This window comes from Phascolarctos cinereus, unplaced genomic scaffold, assembly GCF_003287225.1.
Source record: "Phascolarctos cinereus isolate Bilbo 61053 unplaced genomic scaffold, phaCin_HiC Scaffold_4;HRSCAF=312, whole genome shotgun sequence".
NCBI classification, from domain to species: Eukaryota; Metazoa; Chordata; class Mammalia; order Diprotodontia; family Phascolarctidae; genus Phascolarctos; species Phascolarctos cinereus.
The window spans coordinates 36,840,566-36,863,371 of NW_027555847.1; the positions used below are offsets into that span (position 1 = coordinate 36,840,566).

The following is a 22,806-nucleotide window of genomic DNA, read 5'->3' on the forward strand; positions in this document are numbered from 1 at the left end:
AATTGCCATGAATTCTCCTTAATCATGTGCTTTGCCAGTCACTTCAACTGGCCAGCCACAAAGTTGTTCATGTTTCCCTCATCCTATGAAAACAAAAACAAACAAAAAACCAAAAATACTTTATCCTACCATCCTTGTTACCAGTAGTCCTGTATTTCCTTCTTTCTTTTCTGCTAAACTCCTTGAAAAACTTGTCTATATTCACTGTGTCCACTTCCTCTCTTCCCACTTTGTTCTTAACTCTTTGCAATGTAGCTTCTAACTTCACCCTTCAGTTGAAACTGACCTCTCTATAACATCTAACAAAACTGATTACCTTCTCCTCCAGATCTCTCTCCTTTGTGGATTTTCATGACACTATTGTATTGGTTCTCATCTACCTATCTGACCATTCTTCAGTCTCTTTTGATGGATTTTCATCTTTTTTTTTATGACTTCTAACTGTGAGTTTCTCCCCATGGTATACCCTGGACCCTATTCTCTTTTCTCTCTACAGTTGGTTCTGCTATAACATGACATATACATTCCCCAAAAGCACTGTACTATGCAAAACCACATAATAAAAACCATAGAACTTATGAAGAAAACAGGGTCAGGAGCTCAAAGCTCAAAAACTTCATCAGTAACACATAAAAAGATAGAAACCAAATAAAAACATCATAGTTTTATACATAAATAATTTTCAAAATTCATAAATACTACAAGAAATAGTAGTGTAAGGCAGGAGACAGGGCAGGTGGGTGGTACAGTGGATAGAGCACCAGCTCTGGAGTCAGGAGGTCCTGAGTTAAAATCTGGCCTCAGACACATAACGCTTACTAGCTGTCACTTAACCCCATTGCCTAGCCCTTCCCTCCTCCAAAAAAGGCAGGAGGAACACAGAAGTTGGAACAAGAGCTTTTCTAGCAGGTTCACTCTTAATCTGGGCAGCCAGAAGGACAGGAAGACAGCTTCAGAGGAGTGAAATAATTATTTATTCTTATTTTTCTCAAGTGGGTTGAAGATAATGGGAACACCAACTCCTACAGCTTTCCCTAATTACTCTTCTTACAGGGGCTGTCGAGAATGGGGCAACAACCCCTATGTAGGAACACAACTCCTATTTCACTCCTTGATGCAGGTCGGTCAAGGCAGCACAGCATTCCAGCTTGTGCATTCCCCCTCAGCCTCAATGGGGGCTGGATGAAACAGACACACATGCATTCCCCTATACATTCTCCAAATCCCCACTCACTGACCAGTGCTCGCCTGATTCGTAGAGGAGCACACAAAGAAAGCAATTTGCCAGCTACAGCCTCACAAGTTTACATTAACTTTGGCAATATCCTGATGACTGACCACTGCGCAGATGTAAGTTATTTACAAAACAATTCAAAGGTTTACACCATCACATCCTTATATCTCGCTGCACAGTCTCAGTAGAAAATGTTTATAATGTGAAAACCTGTAAACTGGAGATTGTTTTGGCCATGGGTCCTGGAGACTAGTATCTAAAAAAGAATAACAAAATCCACCTTACTTACAAATAGTCATACCATCAGCCTCAGGATGCTGCTCAGCTTGCACCCCGGCTGCATGAGCAAGCTGGGCAGGCCACAACACCAGGTCTCCAGAATAAATAGCATAGAAGTAAAATTGAAATTTGTATTATGCTCAAAATGTTCAATTGTGATGAAAGAAATGCACATTTTTGAAACGTTGCAGCAGAATTGACTATACATTATCTTCCTTGATGATCAATTACATCAACTAATGGATTCAATCATCATCTTTACACAGATGATTGAAAAATCTATATGCCCAGTCCTAATCTGGCAATACTGCATCTCCAACTGCCATTTGGACATCTTGAATTAGATGTCTCACAGGCATCTCTAACTCAATACGTTTAAAACTGAATTAATTATGTTTGTTTCCAAACCTTTCCCTCTTCTGAGTTTTCCCATTACAGCTGAAGGCATCACCAATTTCCAAGTCACCCAAGTTTGTAAACTGAGCATCTTCCGTGACTCTCCATTCTCACCTCAGATAGCCAATCAGTTACCCAATTTTGTGGTTTCTATCTTCCCAACACCCTTCATATGTGTTCCCTTTTCTTCAATCACATAACCAACCTCCTAGTTCAGGTGCTCATCAACTCTAGCTTGGATTGTTATAATATTATAATAACAATAAAATAAATTGTTATATTATTTATAATAATATAAATGCCCAAGTCTCTTTCTACTTCAATCCTTTCTTCCCACAGTAGCCTATAATTTCTTAACCCTGCCACTCTTCTACCCAATAAACTCCAGTGATTGCTTATTACCTCCAACATCAACTATCATGTCACCTGTTTGGAATTGAAGGTTCTTCACAACCTTGCCCCTTTCTATCTTTCCAGCCTTCTCACACTTTACTCCCCCTCCATGTACTCTACACACAGCTCTCCTGCCACACACCTCTCATCGGCAAGCCTTTGGACTTGCCGTCCCTCACAGCTGGAATGCTTGCCTCATGTCTAAGTTTCCTGGGCTTCTTTCAAGACTCACTTCAAAAAACCCCTTCTGGAATAGTCCTTCACAGTCCCTGTTGCCCCTTGATGCTTCTACTCTGACCTTACCTTCCTTCTATTCCAAACGTATCTTGTATGTGTCTCTTTATGTGCACATCGTTTTGCTCCATTGGTATGTAAGCTCTTCAGGCTTAGGGAGTCTTTTCATGTTTTTGCCTTTCTTTTTTTTATCCATAGTGACTGGCACCTAGCAAATAGTTAATAAGTGTTTTTTGATTGATTGACTGTAAAAGAATAAGGCAATAGGGGGAAAAAACCTGAGAAATATCCATTTTCATCATCCCAGAAGACAGCATAGTTTATTATTCAGAATTCTGCTCTTTACATTAAAGAAAAGGTAATGGTCTCTGATTTTTTTGTAGTGGTAGAAAGAAATGATTCCACATTTCACAATAAAATAAGCATGCCTGAATGACAAAACAGTTTAGCATATATTGTCAATGCACAACCAGAAAAAAAAAAGTCACCTACAAGTACATTTGGAGAAAAAGAAAGATTCATGTGACCTAACAGCTTTCAACCCATGAAAAATCTACAACACAGGAAAGGAACAATAACTGTAGAACAATGCTTACATGTAACTCAAGAATTAACAAAGTTTCCATGAAACTGAACATAAGATCATTACAATGTCTACTCGGCTTGTGTAGATCTTTACACTTGCCCAAACTGCCCTAACTCTAAGGCTAGAAGTCTGTAATTCAGACATTCCAGGCTTCCTGCTTGACAAAAGACAAGCGCAGACCTGGAAAGACATGACTTTGCTTATGTCATTGTCTTTCCTGACGTGGCCTCCCTATGGTTCTCAACATCTTGAATGGTCCAGCTGAAGTTGCACTTTTTCTAGCACTTAGTGTCTAGATCACTGATTTGGCATTAATAGTGTGGCAGTGCTTGGCATCACTGTCTAACGATGATTTTCAACTCTTGTGTAAGTAGTTTCTAACACATGCCAATTTAGGTGCCATTTCTTTCTCCTCTCCTCCTATTTCTCATTTGGTAGATAGATATCTGGAACCACTCTTCCATGGGGTAGGGTGTGGTAGGGTAAGAGGAAGAGAAAAGAGACATTAATACCTAAGAATCCACCACCCTGCCCCTTTATCAGTTTAATCACTGGTCTCATATGCAGCCACATCCCCAGTCTCAGGAAGTTCATCCAGTTCTCTACGGAAGGGGTAGTCATATTACCCACATAATTTGTTATCGTACCAGTTAATACAGAATCACCATGCGTAAGATACAACCTAGCTAAATGATACTGTGTATCACAGAACTTCTCAATGCCTCCAGAAAACTCTAAATTTTACAAAAGTGGCCAATCTGCCTTGGTAGAAGGAGTTTCCTCACTAGGAATATTCTATAAGGTTGAAATCCCAGATTCAGAGCCCCTCCCCACCTCTGTTACTCTCTTACAAGGAATTAACATAAGACAGGAAACAAATAGGCTTCAGAAAAGGAGGGTGGTGGTGGAGAAAAGGCCGGATTTGGAAGCACAGAAGCTGGCTTTGAATCACAGCTCTGCTACTTACCAGTTACCATGACACTGAGAGGTCTCAACATCTTTCTGGGCCTCAGACTCTTCATTTGCAAAATGGGAGGGTTGGACCAAAGCACCAAGGTCCCTTCCAGCTCTAAATCCTAGGATCTTATGCTAGAGCTCAAACCAGATGATTTGTGACTGAGTTTGTGCAAAATAGCATAGGAAGCACTAACTAAGTCTACAGTCAGGAAGACCTGAGTTTAAATCCAACCTCAGATAGTTACTAGCTGTGTGACTGGGCAAGTCACTTAACTTATTGCCTCAGTTTCCTCAACTGTAAAAAATGGGGATAATAATAGCATCCATCCTTGCGATTGTTGTGAGGATCAACAGAGATATTTGCTAAAGTTCTTAGCACATAATAGGTTCTACATAAATGCTTATTCCCTTCCCACTAGCCTGCTGTATCTCCTAGTTGGCCCTTAACATGGGCTTCAGGCTCATATCCCATTCAGCCATCCACCTAGGCCATATCACCATCTGCAGGTGCTGTTGAAATATTTTTTTTCTTCCTAAACTAGCACTCACACCCAATGTGAGACCTGAACCTCTTTGCCTCAGTCTTCCTGAATTCACCCTCCAAATGCCTGGGGCAGTTAATCCACTTAGATTTGGAGCTTGTGCCCCAGAGCTTACCACAGTTGATTAGTGACTGAGCCTGCAGAAACTAACCCACTTAGTCTACTGTATCTATTGATTGGTCCTAGACACCAGACCATGTTTTAGCTTTATAACCCATCCAGCCAAATAGGTACCAGGTATTTTACCTTCTGCCCAATAAACAGGCATATACCATCCTGCCCAGGAAAAAAAAAGCCTCCCCCCTCCCCTCATGTTATCTTCAAAAGGACTATCTCTTTTAAAAAAATCTTTACTCTCCAGTACTTGGTATACAGTAAACACTTAATAAATACTTTTTCCTCCCTCAATTCCTTTAGTCACAAATGACTTAGCATCATAAATTCATGGATGACAGCAATATAATGAAGTTAGCTAAATTTGTAGTTTATTCTTTGCTTCTGTCCATTTCCATAAAATGCATTTTAATGACAATGCAAAAGAAACAATCCTAGACTAAACACTCAACCACCAGAACTAGTTAAAGGAAATTGAGAACTCTAGCTTTCAAAATTCGATTACTGTGTGTAACTTCATCTAGAAGTTTCTAGTCTCCATTGTAATACATGTGGCATGTAGCATAAAATACCTACAGCACCACGAGGCCATCTGTGATCTCTCTAGCTACTAGTGCCTATTCATTCAAATTAAAATTGCATTGATTTTGTACCTGATGTTGCATATATTTAGTTATGAACATGTTACGCATACAGAAGGTAAGCTTATTGGGAACAGGGACAATTTCATTTTTTGCGTTTGTATTCCTAGTGCCTAGTAGAAGGCCTGGCAAAGAGTAGGCACTTAATATGTAAAAATGTTCTAAAAGTGTCTCTCATTGCACAGACACTTGCCTCTATTTCTAGATCTGCACTAGTCTGACCTAGCATGGCATTTCTCATGTTTTCATTTATAAGACTTTCGTGAAAAAGCTACTCATTGTACACATATTTAGTTAACATGGAGCAATTACTTGACCTTTCATTTCTCTTACCTGCACCGTTTGCACTGTATAAATTTTCTTCAAGTTTGATGCACATTCAGCTGCTGTGGTACCAGGCAGTGACCTAAATAAAATACCATCCCCAACAAATAGAATGAAAGTTAATAAAAATACTTTACCCATTATAATTAAATTATAACAAAAAGGTATAACATTTTAAAATGTAAAAGTACCCGCAAATCATAAATAAAATAGAGCTTAAAACTTTTTAAAAGCCTTAAAAGGTAAGAGCTTGAACTAAAGAGTTGGAATTGCTGGGTTGCTGTTTATTTTAAAAGGTGCTGAAATATTATTCTTGCTTTTTAAAGTAACATGTTTATTTCTTTAAAGTATAAGCATAGCCAAACTCCTTGGAAGCTTAACAATAACTAAAAAGTGAGCTAGGAAAGTTTTACAGTCCAAAGTAGATGAATAAAGTAGAATAAATAAGCTATAAATAGCCTTTTGGCATTGGACCTTACACTTCATAAACTAGTTATGCTAGTTTACAGATGAAGATGGGAAACATGAAGGATTACTGCTCTGATGACTATTATATGGTAGAAATAGAAACACAAGCAATGGAATGGAAGGACAGCTAGAGGTGGAGGTAGGAGACCTCAGTCTGAGTCGCAGCTCGCCTACTGTGTCTGAAGCAGCTAGGTGGCATCATGGACAGAGTCCTAGACCTAGAGGCAAGAAGACCTAAGTTCAAATCCTGCCTCAGATACTTACTAGCTCTGTGACCCTAGGCAAGTCACCTAACAACTCTCTGACTCATTTTCCTCATCCATAAAATGAGGATAATATCACCTCACAGGGTTTTTATGAAGACAAAATGAAGCAATATTTGTAAAGCATTTTGTAAACCTTAAAACACTATATAAATGCTACTACTGAATATCTCAAAAATGAAGCAAAGTGGGTAAAAAGCAAAAGAAATCTGTAAATGGTCTCTTGGCTCTCTTTAAGCTCTACCATTCTAGGATTCTATCTACTGTTTCTTTCCTGAGGTAAATATATACTTTCATCTGCGCACCTTTTATCTATGACCACAGATTTAGGACTAGAGTGGGATCTTAGAGCTCATCTAGATTTCATACTTTGCAGATAGGGAAACTGAGGCCCAGGTAGGCTAAGCAACATGCCCAAGGCTATACAAGTAATAATAGGTAGCAGGACACGGTACTTGAACCCAGGATCTCTAACTCTAGTGCCAGCACTCTACATAGTACCGCCTGTTACTTTACTTGAAGATAAGGTTTAAAATTAAGATTAAACTTTAGCTTAACTAGATTTTCAAAAGGTTTTTAAAATAATTTCATATTTTTATAGTTTGAATGCACTGCTCCTAGTGATGAGAAAGTAAGCATACTGTACTTTTTTTTTTTTAACAATCAGCTAACTCAGAATGTTCATCGTTAGTTCACTTCATATTCCACTAGATGGCAACATACTACAGCATCTCATCTTTGGTACAATATACAGCAAGGGCTAAAAACTTCATTATATCATTTATTCTTGCTTGGGAATGGTAGAAGACCAGGTAGAGCAAAGTGGTCTCTGAAAAAGAGGCCTTAGGAGTATTTGGAGGTTAAGGTTCCTAAATTGTGCCCATTTGTTTAGTACTGTATTATGGCAGAGCTTGATTTAAGAACACTGAACACCTAGGATGATAGAGATTAGGGTGACCGAGAATAAATACATTCATAATTCTGCCACTTTACAGTGGTAATTTAACAAAATTCCAATGTGTAAGGATTACATATAGTGCAAAGAGGGTTTTGGGAAGTAAGACCACTAGCAAACAGTTTCTCTAAGAAAATTAAAGTGTCACAAGAAAATGTATTACTTGGACTACTCCAAGTGACTGAATGTCTCTTTGCTTACAGTAAGCTTTGTTCACTGGCTTGCCTGTAAAAAAGCTTACAAACTGAACCTAATGTAGCACCTTGAAAACAGTAGGCACTTAAATAGTTGGTGAAAGCATGAACACCCTTTCAGTCATCTAAGGATCAAACATCGGGGTCTTTTTTTTTTTTTTTGGTGAGGCAGTTGGGTTAAGTGCCTTGCCCAGGGTCACACAGCTAGTGAGTGTCAAGTTATCTGGTCTGAGACCAAATTTGAACTCAGGTCCTCCTGACTCCAGGGCCAGTGCTCTATCCACAGGGTCATTCTTCAGAGCCATTTTTTACAGGTATCTGTTGGGGTTTGGGGGAAACCTCAAGCAAGTGATTACTTTTACTCTGCCATCTTGGCTCTACCTTCAGGGTCATTCTTGATTCTACCCTTTTTCCTTACCATCCATATCTAGACAGTTGCCAAATCTTAATCGACTTCATTTTCATAACATCTCCAAATAACCCACATTTATTAAGTGCCTACTATGTGCTAAGCATAGGGGACATAAATAGAAAGATAAGATACAGTCTGTAGCCTCAAGAAGCTTGAAGCCATTCTACTAAAGAGAATGTGGAAAGAACACCGCTTCTAGATACTTATTGGGCCAGGCCAAGCAATTTAGCCCCTTTAGGCCTCAGTTTCTTTATCTGTAAAATGAGGAGGTTAACTCTGGGTCTATAATCCTAAAATACTGCTGACAGAAAATTGGACTATAGATGAGTAATGTGTAACAATTATATTTAATACTTTAAAATACATATTTAATAATTTGTTAATATATAAAAATAACTAAAAAGTCACTGAGGTGAGATATAAGTAACAACTAGAGAAATCACGAAGGCAGTATTAGCTGGCCCTTGAAGAAAGAGGCTACAAGAAGCACATATGAGAAGGAAGAGCATTCCACACATGGGGAACAGGGGAGGAGTCTCTGATAGCTCTCCTCTTCTCTCATCTAACAATGCAACTCTTACCACAGCTGGGGTCCTTCTCATATCTTGCCTAGACTATCGCAATGTTTGTGTATGTATTTAAAAAGAGCTTTTCCACATAAAAAGTAGAACATAAAGAGGATTCCATATAAAACCATGAATATCTACTGCACACCACATTTTCTTAATATCTGAATTCAGCATCTCACTCAAAATCATCCTGTTTGTGCTTCCTTCTGAACTTCCTTCTATTCTGTGCATTTTTAAATGTTTCGGTGGCCAACATTTTTCTTTTTTTTTTTATATTACTATTGATACTTCATCTCCCTCAGTCCAGCCCTTTTCCTAATTAAAAACGGGGGGGGGGGGGAAATCCTTTTAATAAACAAGCATAGTCAAAGAAAACGAAATTTAAACAACTCTAGACATGTCCAAAAATGTATGTCTTTGTGTGCACTTTGAATCCATCACCTCTGTGGGAAGATGACTTCATCTTAGGTCCTCTGGAGACATGGTTAGTCTTGGTTTTCATTAGAGTGCTAAAATCTTTCAATGTTGTTTTTCTTTAAAATACTATTATCCTATAAACTCTTCTGGTTTTAATCACTTTACTTTTTAGTTCATACTTCACAGAATTATCTGCAAAGATCTATTCTGTCACTCCTAATGGTAAAACAATAGACCACTAAATTCATATATCTAAATTTGTTCAGCCATTCCTCAATTGGCACCCAATTAGTTTCCAAGTCTTTGTTTTGTTTTTCTCCCATTTTAATCCTCACCACCCCCTTCAGGATCAGGAAGGTTGTTTTGGGCCTATTTCTTCCCTATCTCCATTTACTTCCTTGTTCAGTTTGTGTGGATGTTCAACCATCCTTTGTTCATTTCAGATAAGGTTCCCATGATGCCCAAACCATCTGCCCCCTTCCTCCATCTTTATATACTTTTCTTGTGCACTCCAATGTAATAGGTTCTACCCCCTTCTTTCTCCTTTCTAAAATAGTGCATTTCTTTTCTCCTCCCTTCAAACTCTCAGAACCGACTCATTTCACTACTATCGCACTCTGTTTTTCTAATTAACTCACTTAAAATCCTTTAAAGACATTAAAGTTCTAGATGGCCAATTGTATGTTTTCTCCCTCCTACCTCTTTATCATGAAATAGTCCAATCCAATTGTCCAAATAAGTTTATCTTTCGAGGTTTCTCTTGACTTTTGTCAAGAGAAATTTCAGTCTCTACTAAGCTCTGGTCATTTCATCCAGAATGCCTGAAAGTCTTCTATTATATTTTTTGTAGGTTAAATGATTCTGAGTTCCTAGTATGTGTATTTTACCTTTTGGAATATTATGCTTCAAGATCTCACCTAGAGTAGAAGTGGCCAGATCTTTTATGATCCTCTCTGTAGTTCATTAATATTTGAAATCTTTCTGGCTGCTTGCAGCACTTTTTACCTTGATGTGAACATCCTAGATTTGTGATATGATATCTCTAGGACTTTTCCTTTTGAGGTTTCTTTCAGAAAGTGATTGGTGGGTTGTATTTTCACTTCTACAGTTCTAATAGAAACAGTTTTAATTTATGATTTCTTGAGATGTAATGTCTGAGCTTTTTTTTTTAATTGGTTTTCAGGGAACCTAATGATGCTTAAATTATTTCTCCCTGAACTGTGTTCCGGGACAGTACATTTTTTTCTCTCTCTCTCTCTCTTTTTTTCAATCTTCTGATTTTACTCTAATAGTCCTTAGAAATTGTTTCAGGGAACCATTGATGTGTTTAGTCTGTTCTTATTTTAAAGAGTCCATTATTTGTTTAAGGCATGCTACTTTGTTCTGTTAGTTATTCTCTTTCCAACTCTCTCCTCCAGAAATTTTACTTCATTTTTTAAAAATCTCTGTGTTATTTTTTAAGAATTCAAAATTCACTTTTTCCTTTGAGTCTCTGCTTACAATGGTTATGGAATTACTCCCTTCTTTCCAGCTGGAATTTAGGGTACTTCTGATTTAATAATGATTCTTCAGAATGGTCACTGTATGCTTCTGTTTACTCATCTCTCTAGCCTTAGTTCTTGAATTGAAGTATTGTGACAAGGCCAGTATGCATCTGTCTATTCCCCCCCACCCCCCCAACCCCGTGCTACTGGATGGGGTAGTTGGCCCTACAACCAAGTCTCCACCTGGGTCACTGAATTCAGTTGCCATCTATCTTCTGGGGTGTGTCTATGCAAAGTAGGTTTAAGCCATGCCTCTTCCCACCTCATCCCTGGATCTATGGGGTTCAGAACACTGGATCTTCATGGTCCTCTATAGTATTTTTAGACAGAATACTAGGGAATTTGGAGCCCTAGGGTGTGGGATGCCCCAGTCTCTGTCTTGCTATGTCCTGACTGGTTGCTGCAGCTCTCACTACTATTTGCACTTAAAGTCTCCACTGTGGTTTCTGATCACCATGGAGCTTCCCCGTGGGAGCCTTTCCAAACCTGATACAGGTTAATGGTCCATCTCTGGTTACTCTGGGAGTCCTACCTCTTATTTAACTGTGCTGGTGGTGGCTTTGGAGGGTCCTCTATGCTACTGCCTGGTCTTCTGGCTGATTATCTGTACAGTTCTGAGGTGCGTAAAGTCACTTACTGTAGTTTCTCGTGGGATTTCTCATTCATCATTCAATCTTTGTTCAGGTTTTTCCTGGGATATGTATGTGGGAGCTGGGCTGCCTGCCTCTAGTCAGGCACCTAGCTTGGTCAGAACTCCTTCCAATAGTTCCTATTCTCCAATGTTGCTATTTCTAACCTCTTTTCCTACAATCCACACTTCGAATCAATATTCCTGACTCATAAGTCTTACCACGTCACTGCACTGCTAAAAACAGTCTCCAATGGATCCCTATCGCCTCCCAGAGAAAGCCCAAACTCCTCTGGCTGGCATTCAAAGCCCTTCCAAATCTAACTCTAGCCTATCTTTCCAGACTTACCTCATGCTACTCCCCTTAACTTACACCAAGTTCCAGTCAAACTGGCCTAGTAGAAACATACCCAGTCTCAGTAGGATGCTTTACACTTCTCTGTCTTCGCCCAGCTTGTCCCCTCCCCATGTCTAAAGTCCATTCTCTCCACACCTTTGCAGAAGGCAGCACCAGGCGGTTTATAAAGCACCGGATCTGAACCAAAGGACCTGGGTCTGAATCTCAGTCCAGGCACTTGTTACTTGTATAACCTTTGCTTAAGTCATGTATCCTCTCTGGGACACATCTATACAATGAGGAGGTTAGACTGGATAGCCATTAAAATCCCTTTTAGCACTGCTTTTATGATCCTGAATTTTCCTTAGGTTTCCACTGAGGGGCCACAGAAGTGCAATGGGGACTTTTTTTTTAAGCTAGCGCTCTCTTCTTCTTCAAATTATCTTGTAATCGATCAATTGGTTTGCCTGTTATTTTCCCCAGTAGAAGATAATCTCCTTTTCTCATTTTTTTCCTTCATCTGTCTCTAGAACCTTACGAAGACTAGGTGGTTAATTTTTTTTCAATTGAAATGGTCTACAGTACGTGCAAATACTTAACCATGAGCATACTTAATAACAACAGCTAGCATTTATATAGCATACACTATGTGCCAGGCACTGTGCTAAGTGCTTTAGAAATCTGATCTCATCTGATACTTATTTGCATCTGATACTTATTTGCCATATATTCATTTACAGAATGCATGAAAGCATAATAAGACATTTGGTAGACTGAAAATGTCTCTACTTACATCAACAGGTAGAAGAGAGAGAGTTGGCTTCAGAGTCATGAAGACTTGGTATCAAATTTCTCTGACCCATAATGACTGAGACTGGGCAAGTCTTTAACCTCTGAATGTCCCTTGTCAGCTCTTTAAGAGTGTAAATTACAAAGCATACAAAGCATATTCTGATCTGCATTGGTAGAGGGAGTTTCCTCACTGGGAGCTCCCTATAGAATGAAATTGGTTATCTAGTACAAAAAATTATGTATCTCTGTACATAAAATTATGTGTGTGTGTGTGTATACATACATCAGAAATTGCATGTACAAAAATCACGTGTATACACACATATACACATATCTTCTATAAAATAGCTTTTACAATTCTACCATGCATTCTGTGAGAATACATAAAAAGGGAATGCTCTTTATTAGGTATTTGTATACACGTTACAGATCATTTTAACAAACACATATTAAGTGTCTATTCTGTGCAAGTCATTATGCTAGGTACCAGGGATACATGATGACAAAAATTTGGGGGCTGAGTAAGAGAGAAGACATTTCTAGAGCTATAAATGCTTGAATTGCAAGAATCATCATAACTTTATACAACTCCTTTTGGATGCCATTAAGAAATCAGAAAAGTGGGAGACTTCTGTGGCAAACATCTACTGCCAACAGAGAAGAGAAAACCAATAAATAAATCTAAACTGTTGAAATTCTGGGTCTATTTTCCTGCTATTCAAAATTTGCCTAGATCGTGTGTGTGTGTGTGTGTGTGTGTGTGTAATTACTATTGTGATTACGATTTCTTGCCAAATGTTATGCCTACAATAATAACTACTTTTAACAGTGGGATGGAAATGATACTACATTCAATCAATGTGTTGCTAATAAAAGTGCCCTGTGTGATGATTAAATGCACTAATCAAAATGTATTGAGTGGACTTATGGTTGCTAAATTATCCCAAGCCTCAGTGAAACATTATTATTTTATTTTAGTAAGAGTTTCTCTCCATCATTAAAATTATTTAAAAGTTGAGAAACATTATTTTTTAATAATAGTCTTCTTTCTGCCTTCTTTTTATTTCCAATCAAAAGGGAGTCTTTCTCCCCCCCCCATGGGATTATTCATTCTTTATTTGCTAGGCTTTGTAGAACCCTTCCCCCAAAATGCTTTCAGGAAATATATACTTAGGTTCTCACCAAATCAAACCCAAATCATTAATTAAAGCAATGCCAAAATAGCTAAATTTATGGCTACTTGCTTCAATCACTACTTAAGTTTACAAGTATAATACCTTAGAGACCTGACAGAATTAGCGGACCAGTGGACCTTTTTGATCTTGATCTCTCTTTCTCTCTCTCTCTCTCTCTCTCTCTCTCTCTCTCTCTCTCTCTCACACACACACACACACACACACACACACACACACACACACACACACACACACCCCACACACACAATCTGGACCAAGAGACTTCTAACTTTTAAACTCAAAAGTCTAAACTTAACAGGAGAAACTGTGATATTGTGTTAACTTCAAACCACATTAGATTAAGATTATGCCAACAAATCTGCCTTGGTCATAGTAGGTACTTAACAAATATTTGCAGAATTTTAAAATAGGTATTTGGATAATAGATCTAGAACTCAAAGGGATGCCAGACACCATCTGGTCCAATCCCCTTGTCTTACAGAGTAGAAAATTGAAGCCAAGGGAAGTTAAGTGTCTTGCTTGTGGTTACGAAGTGGCAGACTCAGGATTTTAACCCAAATCCTGTAATTCAAGATCCACTGCCCTTTCCCTTTTACCTTGCTATATTACATACAAGTAGTGTTTTATGTAAACAAACCCTGTCCTTTGACCTTTTGTTCAAACTCCAATTCTGAAAGAATTCTAAAAATCTAATAATGATTTTTCCAATTCCAAAAGAAGTGGTTGCACAGTGGAGACCAGTGGTTGTCCTATTCTGACATAGGACTGCCTAATCATTAGGTAAGATATCAGGCATTTGAGAAATGCACTTGGAGAATATTTCCAATAATCTGAGCTCCACCTGGCAAAGGGGTCCCTGAACAGCACTAGGTATGGATGAGAATGGCCCTATGACAGGTTCACAATTGTTGACCGTGACTTGATACCTATATTTATACATGGCCATTGATCTTTTAAATGACAACAAGATCAATGGATATGCATTATACATTGCAACATATGGACCAGATAAAATCAGCTCATATCAAATTTTAACATGACTTTGTGTAAAGCAATTTAATCTATTAAGTAAAGATTTTTTCCAAGAGGACTCCCCTCCCTTTTTTTAAGCAATGTGATTTATCAGTGCAGCCCTACATAGTATAAAATAGTATTTAACAAGAAGATAATATTTCAGAATATCTAACAAAACTATGATTAGCATGACTAAAACATAATTCAGAATCACAGCTTAAAGTTAGCCTTAACTGAGAAATTGTCTTAATAATAGCTAGCATTTATACAGAACTTTGAGGTTTGCAAAGTGCTTCTCATATTATCTCAATTGATCCTTACAACAGCACTGGTGCTACTATGCCCCAATTTACAGATGAGGAAACTGAAGCACACAGAAGTTAAGTAACTTGCCCAGGGTCACACAGCATGGAAGTACCTGAGACACAATTTGAACTTAGATCTTATTGACTCCTTCTTCAGCACTGCAACTACTATACCACCTGGCTGGCTAAAATGTTAAAACAGTTTAAAGTCTTAAGTGGTTACTAAAGAAAATGTGATTGGAAGAGATAAATAAAAAGAATAGGTTAGGTGCATACTATATGGAATAAACATTAAGAAAATACATAAATGAGAGGATCAGTGACATAGCAGAGTCACATAGACAGTATGTAGCAGGGGAGGGATTTGAACCTGACTCAGAGGCCAGCTCTCTATGGACTATACTATGATGCCTCTCATCCAGTTAAAATATAACCTTCTTCTGACTAACAAAGCTGAGACAATTATTATTTATTTCATGGGCTTAAAAACCTGATTAATACTAAAGTGTCTTGAGGGACGAAGGGTGAGAATTTGGAACTCAAAATTTTAAAAATGATTGTTAAAAATTCTTTTACATGCAATTGGGAAATATTTAATGAAATTTTAAAAAGGAAAACAAGATTAATAAATCTCCTTAAAGTCAGAGGAAAGGGAGCTTTCTAACAGTATATAAATGACTGGTCATTAAGTCACATAGACCTTTTACTAGCTGTATGGACATAGGCAAATTCCTGAACCTCAGGGCCTCCAGGCACCATCAAGGCGAAGAAGTTATAGATAAGTTGCTAATCTTCATGTGTAGAGGGTTTACACAGAAAGAGTTCCCTACACTGACCAAGTCAAGGTCAAGTCATAAAAGAAAGCGAAGGGGTCCTTGAACAGTGAAACTTCACTTGTCACAATGGCCAGAAGCAATTAAAAAAGATAAACAGTTTTAATTGTTAAAGGAAACATTTTCTACAGACATTTACTTATTCAGTAATCAGGCTACTCACTCTTAGAAATTTGCTGACAAAAAATTATAAACAGCCTCATCATCCAATGTTCTCTTTTCTTAAGGGAATAGTACAATTGTTTGATCAGAACATTATTCACTCTTGGAAACAGTGGCCTCATTGTCTGTCCTTTTATATATCAACACGTTTACAGGAAAGGATTTGTTTGTTACTTTAGACAAACTGTACATTTAGTCAAGCCATCACTTTCTTGACTTTCTTTTTCTGAGTTATTAAAATTCTGGGAGATTTGGGGCCCTAAAAATCAGTTAACAAGCATTTATTAAGTGCCTACTATGCACCAGACGTTGTGCTAAGTATTCAATGATTCCTTCACTCACATAGAACTACAAGAAAGATTAGAAATTATAGGTAGAATGGAAAGAGAAAGACTTGGGTATTTGCCGCTCCTCAAATGACCAGCTCTCAGGCACATCTGTCTGGTGACATTAATGATTGAGCGTTGCTTAATGCTGCCTCCCCCGGGGAAGCCTTCCCAAGACAGTAATATTCTCCTGCTTCATTTATCCAATAACACTCTGCCCTGCTTATGTATTTATCATACTCTAGTTTCCATGTTATTTTGGATGATAATGATGATAAGCAATAGTAATAATAATAATAACTAACATTTTTTATAGCACTTACTCTCTGCCAGGCATTTACAATTATGATCTCATTTGATTCTCACAACAATTCTGGACAGTAGGTGCGATTATCTTACAGATGAAGAACTGAAGCAAACAGAGAGGCTAAATAACTTGCCCAAGGTCATAAAGCTAGTTTCAGAGGCCAGATTTGAACACAGGTTTTCCTGACTCCAGGCCCAGTGGTCTATCTACTGTGCCACCTAGCTGCCCTTATCACATGCAATAGATTGTAATTCCCTGCAGGGTAAACACTACATTTATCTTTGTGTCATTCCTAGCATCCAACACAATGAACTGCATAAACTCGGTATTAATGGAATGAATGAATGATGGTAAATAAAGAACACTTTTCTTTACCCATATGATAGAAAAGAAAGTGGAGCATATCAGTTTTAAATGAAAAAAACAAACAAAAAACAACCCAGCAACACGGGAAAAAGAGAAAGTTATGTAGCATGTATTCTTTCTAAACTCATTAAATTTTTATTCCCACTAGAGTGCTTGTTACAGTAAAGTTTATGCAGAATTTTACATACATTTTCATTTCGTATTTTCAGTGCTCAGCATAGTGCTTAACCCAAAGGAGGTACTTAATAAAGGTTGATTGACTGATACATTACCACATTTTATCTTCATAATAACCCAGTAGGTTAGGTAATAATTGAGGCAAAGAGAAGCTAAGTGACCTGTCCAAGGTTCAAGAGAGAGAGAGAGCTATTACTTGAACCCAGGTCTTCTGAAATCCAGATCCAGAGTGCTTAACCTTGTTGATTGACTGATTCCCATCATAGCTCAGTTGTCTATACTTTGTGCTGGGCATCTGGTCAATCAATGCCTGTTGCATGTAGCAAGTTAGGTGACTTCCATTGTGCTTGCCAATGTTTTCCCCTGATATACTATAGAGGATACTCTGTCAAGGCAGGCAGATACTGAATTAAGCTCATAGAAAACACAAGGAAATACCCTCTTCCTCTACTACCTTTCTTATCCCTGGACCCCTTTCCTTCCATTTCTGTTTTCCACATCTCCCTCTCTTGTATTATTTTGTCTATTTCTTTCATCATTTCTATTTGTTGCTCTTTCTTATTCTTGTCCCTGTTCCCTTTACTCACATGAATAAGTGGAAAGAATTAAGTCACATCGTGGCTAGAAGACATAACGAAGAAGCAGGAGATGTGAATTTGCTCCTAATTCTGCCTCTCACCAACTCTGGGAACCACAGGCAGGACATCTGGCTTCTGTGGGCCCAAGCTGTCTTATCTGGAAAATGAAGGTAATGAACTAAATAGATGATCACCAGGTAACTGGGCGAGTACTTACTGAGCACCCATTCCATGCCAGTTGTTGTACTAGGTACTAGGGACAAAAAGAAAAACAAAAAATGGTCCTTTCTTGCATTTGTGTGAGAACTCAACCATCCAGGGCCATCTCCAGTCGTCCTGATCTATATCTATATCTGGCCACTGGACCCAGATAGCTCTAGAGGAGAAAGTGAGGCTGGTAAACTTGCACAGCCCTCCCTCACTCAAATCCAATTCAATTGCTAGTCGTGTCTTCATCTTCCTGATGTCATGGTCCTCTTCAAGAATAAAGGACAAACCAAACACACACACATACACACAGAGCCCTCCTATTACGTAACCAACTTCTGTGACTTCATTGGTATGAGGAATACATGTCTGCAATTGCCCTATGACTTCACAGACCTAGGTGTTGCCTGTGACACCGAGAAGCTAAGTGACTCACCCAGTATGTATCACCCAGGCTTCTTGTGTCCTGAACTGTCTCTCTAGCCACAGCACCAGTGTCTCCCATGAATACAGCATTTAAAGAGATAAATAAATAGTATATATTTGAGGAAGGTGAAAACAACATCAACTATGGAGATTTGGAAAAGCTTCCCATAGGAGAAAGAACCTGGATTGATTCTTGACAATAGCTAGGGATTTTAAGCAGTAGAAGTGAAGAAGGAAGGTATTCCAGGCATGAGGAATAGTTTTGCAAAGGTACAGAGGTGAGAGATAGGATGTTGAGTTGGAGGAACTGCAAGAAGACCGGTTTGAATAAAATATATGGTTGAGTGAATGGTAGTAAAATGAAGTAAATCAGTAAAGACAAATTGGCTCCAGACCAAAAGGGCTTTAAATGCTAAACTCAGGACTTTGTATTTTTCCCTAGAGCCAAAAGGGAGCTACTGAAGCTTACTGAGTATGGGGGTAATATAGTCAGACTTGACCTCTAAGCAGATTGTTTTAGGAGCTATATGTAAGAGAAGGGAGAATTTGGAAGAAGTGAATTCAATAGAAAGATTGTTACAGTTCTTCAGAAAAAAGAAAGAAATGAATATATGAGATGTGGTGGAGGTTGAATCAACAAGACTTTGCAACTGATTAGATATGAGGGATGAGAAAGAGAAAGGAGATGATAATGCTGAAATTGTGACCCTAAGCAATTATAAAGATGGTGCCAGCCTCAGCAGAAACAAAGACAGAGCACTATACTCAGTAAGGAAGATCTGGGTTCTAATCCTGCCTGACATTTATCCTGGGATCCTAGGAAAGTCCCTCAACTGCTTTGTGACTCAGTTTCTCACCCATAAGATGAGAGTGTGAGTCTTCCAGCTCTAAATCTATGATGTGATGCATGCTTGGATGACCTTTCAAGGTGACCCTTTTTTTTTTAATGCTATGAAATAAAGGGGGTGGGGTTGGAGAAAAGACAGGTTTAAAAGAGAAGATAAGGAATTTTGGACATGCTGAGTTTGAGTTGCCTAAGCATCATACAAGTGGAAAAGTCCAGTACTCAAAGAGTGATATTATACTGCATTTCACAAGTGCAAATAAAGCTAGATATGTAGGTTTGAGTTATTCTACAAAAAGATGGCAATTGAATCTATGGGCCAAGACAGAAGGTCAGGAGAATGAAGTGAGCCTAGAACAAAGCCTGGGCAGACAGTAGAACAGCAGCAGTTAGAGTAGGGAGCATAGATGATGAGCCAGCCAAGGAAAATGAGAAGGAGCAGAAAGGAGTATTACGAAAACAAAGGGAAGAGAGAGAAGAGAGCAATCAAAAGCTGTAGCAGAATCAAGAAGGATAATGACAAAGAAAAGACCCTCTTGTTCTCATTCTGTCATGTCCAACTCTTCATGAGTCTATGGACCATACCATCCACGGGGGTTTTCTTGGCAAAGACACTGGAATGGTTTGCCATTTCCTTCTCCAGTAGATTAACGCGAACAGAAATGATTTGCTCAGGGACACACAGCTAGTAAGTGACTGAGGCTGGATTTGAATTCAGGTCTTCCTTACTTACTCCAGGCCCAGTGCTCTATCCACTGAGCCATCTAGCTGCCTCCTAAGAAAAAGACCATAGGATTCAGCAATAAAGAGGTGGTTAATAATTTTAGAGAGCAATTTCATTAGAATAGTAGGGTATGATGCTGAAAAATCACAAGATTTTAAGTGGTTATGGACAGAGGGATTTAAACTCTCTACTTTCCTCACCTGAAAAATGAAGCTCAAAAAGATGAAAAAAATCCAGTGGCAGCTCAACTCCCGCTTACTCCAAGCTGCCTTCCTCGATCTCTCTGAATGCTCACATCTTCCCTCAGCTGATTGCCTCCAATTGCTCTTGCATATAGCATGTTTGTCAATGAGGGTTCGTAGGCAGCCTTCTCCAAGAGTGAGATGAGAGCAGGGACTTTCTTGGAGTGTCACCAGTGCTTAGCACAGCATTTGGCTCCTAGTAGGCACCTAATAAATGCCCATTGGTTGACTGATTGCCTACTATACCATTCCATTGCCTTTTTCAAAAGTACATTAAATGAAAGAATGATGGTTGCTGGGCCCAGTACCAGTCTTATCAGCCACACTTATAACAAAACAAGACCACCATCATTTGGTTCCTTGAGTCCTACTTGTGGTCTGTTGTGGGTATCACATCTACTGTACACTGACCAGACAAACATTTAATGGCAATTAGGTGGCATGGTGGAGGGAGACCTGGACTTGGAGTCAGGAAGACCCAAGTTTGAAACCTGTCTCAAACACTTGCTAGCTGTGTGACCCACAACAAGTCACTTACCCTCTTTTTACTTCAGTTTTCCCAACTGTAAAATGGGGGGGGGGAGGCAGGGTTTAAATACAAGGACCTACTTCCCGGGGTTGTTGTAAGGACAGAATGAAAGAATTTTTATGAAGTGCTTTACAAACCCTAAATAATTGCTACATATCATTACCATCTATGGAAGTAACAATTACTTCTCTAAAATGTGGTAATAGGACTTTACAAAGAAAGCACTCTACAAACCTCAGAATATATAAATATTAACTTTTATTAGCTTCCTATATGGAAAATATTGTGCTAGGGACTAAAGATATAGCAATTAGATAAGATCATGATTCTTCCCTCACTGAACTTATAATCCAGTGAATAATATGACATACAAATAACTATAAATTAAAATAATACAAAAGTATTTAAGAAAGGGACAGATTCCCACGTGAGACACTTCTCAAGGGGAAAAATGTCTCCAAAAGGATGAATCCAGAAAGGCTTCCTACAAGAAACTAACATGAATTTGGCTTTGAAAGACCGAAGAACCCATGGCCTAGACTGATGATTTAATCAGTGTAGGTTCTTCCTTAACTGATACACATTAAACCTCTTCCACGTTTCCAATTATTTCATGACTTATTGGGTTAAAAAAAAAGAATTCTCACTTGGTACCCAACTACATGGTGATGAGTCTCCACAAATTTAGCTAGACTGCTTTTCAAACAATAGTCTGTTGTCAAAGCCATATTCTGAACCTTCCATCCTGGTTGGGACCTAATTGAACTTGCTAATTGAACACTACTGGAATACTCTCATAAAATCAGAGTGATTCACTTTCAAACCATAATTACTCAATGGAGTAAAATCTTAGTGAAGGAACAATATACAGAGCTAGAGCTCGAGGCCATCACAGAGCCCATCTGATTTAAACTTCTCATTTTATAGATGAAGACACTGAGGCTCAGAGAGATTAACTGAGTCTCCCAAGGTAACACATAGAGGAAGTATGAACAGTATTTGAACCCATGTTCTCTGACTCCTGAACATTTAGTGCTCTTTCTACTGTACTACCTCCACATTAACTTTTAAATGATAACAATAGTGTTTTGTTTTGACCACTACTCCCCTTGCTTATAAACTCCAACTCTCTCAAAAATAGTGTAGACTACATAGTTACTGTTTTAATATTGTGAATCTGTTAAACCTCCTTCTTTCATCCTTGCCTATCCTATCCTGCTGGGATTGTGGGGAAGAAGGTGTTCCTTAGTATTTTGTTGAAATTAGTACAAGAATATTGAGGAGGAGGTGATCAACAGCACCAAATTATGTGGAGGGGCCAAGAAAGATGAGAACTGAAAAAAGGCTATTGAATAAGGGAATTAAGAGATCCTTGGTAATTTTAGAGAGAACAGTTTCAGTGTGGTGATGAGGTTGGAAGCAAGTTTGAAAAGGGCTGAGAAGTAAATGAGAAAAGAGGAGATTGAAACAACAGGTGAAGAAAGCTTTTCCTAAGGGTTTGGCTATGACAGGGAGGAGAGATATAGGATGATGGCTTGAAGGGATTGGTGGGTTTAAGTGAAGATGGTATTTTTTTAGCGATGAGATACTTGGGCATGTCTGTAAGTAGAAGGAGAGGAGCCAGTAGATAGAGAAAGACTGAAAGTTAGAGAGGGAATCATTATCGGGACCATCTGCTGTAGGAGATAGGGAAACAATGTAAATTAAATAATAGTCATAACCATTCTTTTATTGGCTTTCTTTACACATGATTATTTTTGTCATTTAAAATACATACATATGTGTATGTGTGTGTATATATGTATAATATGTATATATGTATGAGTACATATATACACATATAAATCAGCTGTATTATTTTAAAATCAAAATGTAAATAGTTTTGATTCTATGGTTTTACTCGGAAGCTGCGTCCAGATCGTGCTTTTATTTGTTTTGTTTGAAACTCCACTCTTCAGCAGAGCATTTCCTAGGATAGGGCCTACTTGCCAATATAGAACTGCCTGAGGTATGGGCAGCCAATCTAGTTAAATTCAAAGGGGTTCCCCACCAGCTTGCATGCATGGTGCTCAATTTTTCAATCGAAACAACTTTATCTGCGAAAATCCAAGAAAGGCTGGGAGCTTCACTGGTGGAGAGAACCCACAGCAGCAGAAACCACAGGTTCATGAAGCACTGAGGTGCTTGTTGAAAACTATTTGTAGAGTGCGCTATTTATAATGAAAACAATACATATTTTAAAAAACATCAGCAAATCATTTAGTAAATTTTTCACAGGATCATTGATCATT

The 22,806-nt window shown here is 38.4% G+C and overlaps 1 protein-coding gene across 2 annotated transcripts in view; it reads right to left on the reverse strand.

Moving 5' to 3' along the window:
- Positions 1-22,806, reverse strand: part of EIF4E3 (eukaryotic translation initiation factor 4E family member 3) — a 50,518-nt gene that overhangs the window by 22,032 nt on the left and 5,680 nt on the right. For both annotated transcript variants that reach the window (XM_021007581.2, XM_078152153.1), the window contains exon 2: positions 5,710-5,782. In XM_021007581.2, coding sequence (XP_020863240.1) covers positions 5,710-5,782 — 73 coding nt within the window. The remainder of the gene's footprint in view (positions 1-5,709; positions 5,783-22,806) is intronic.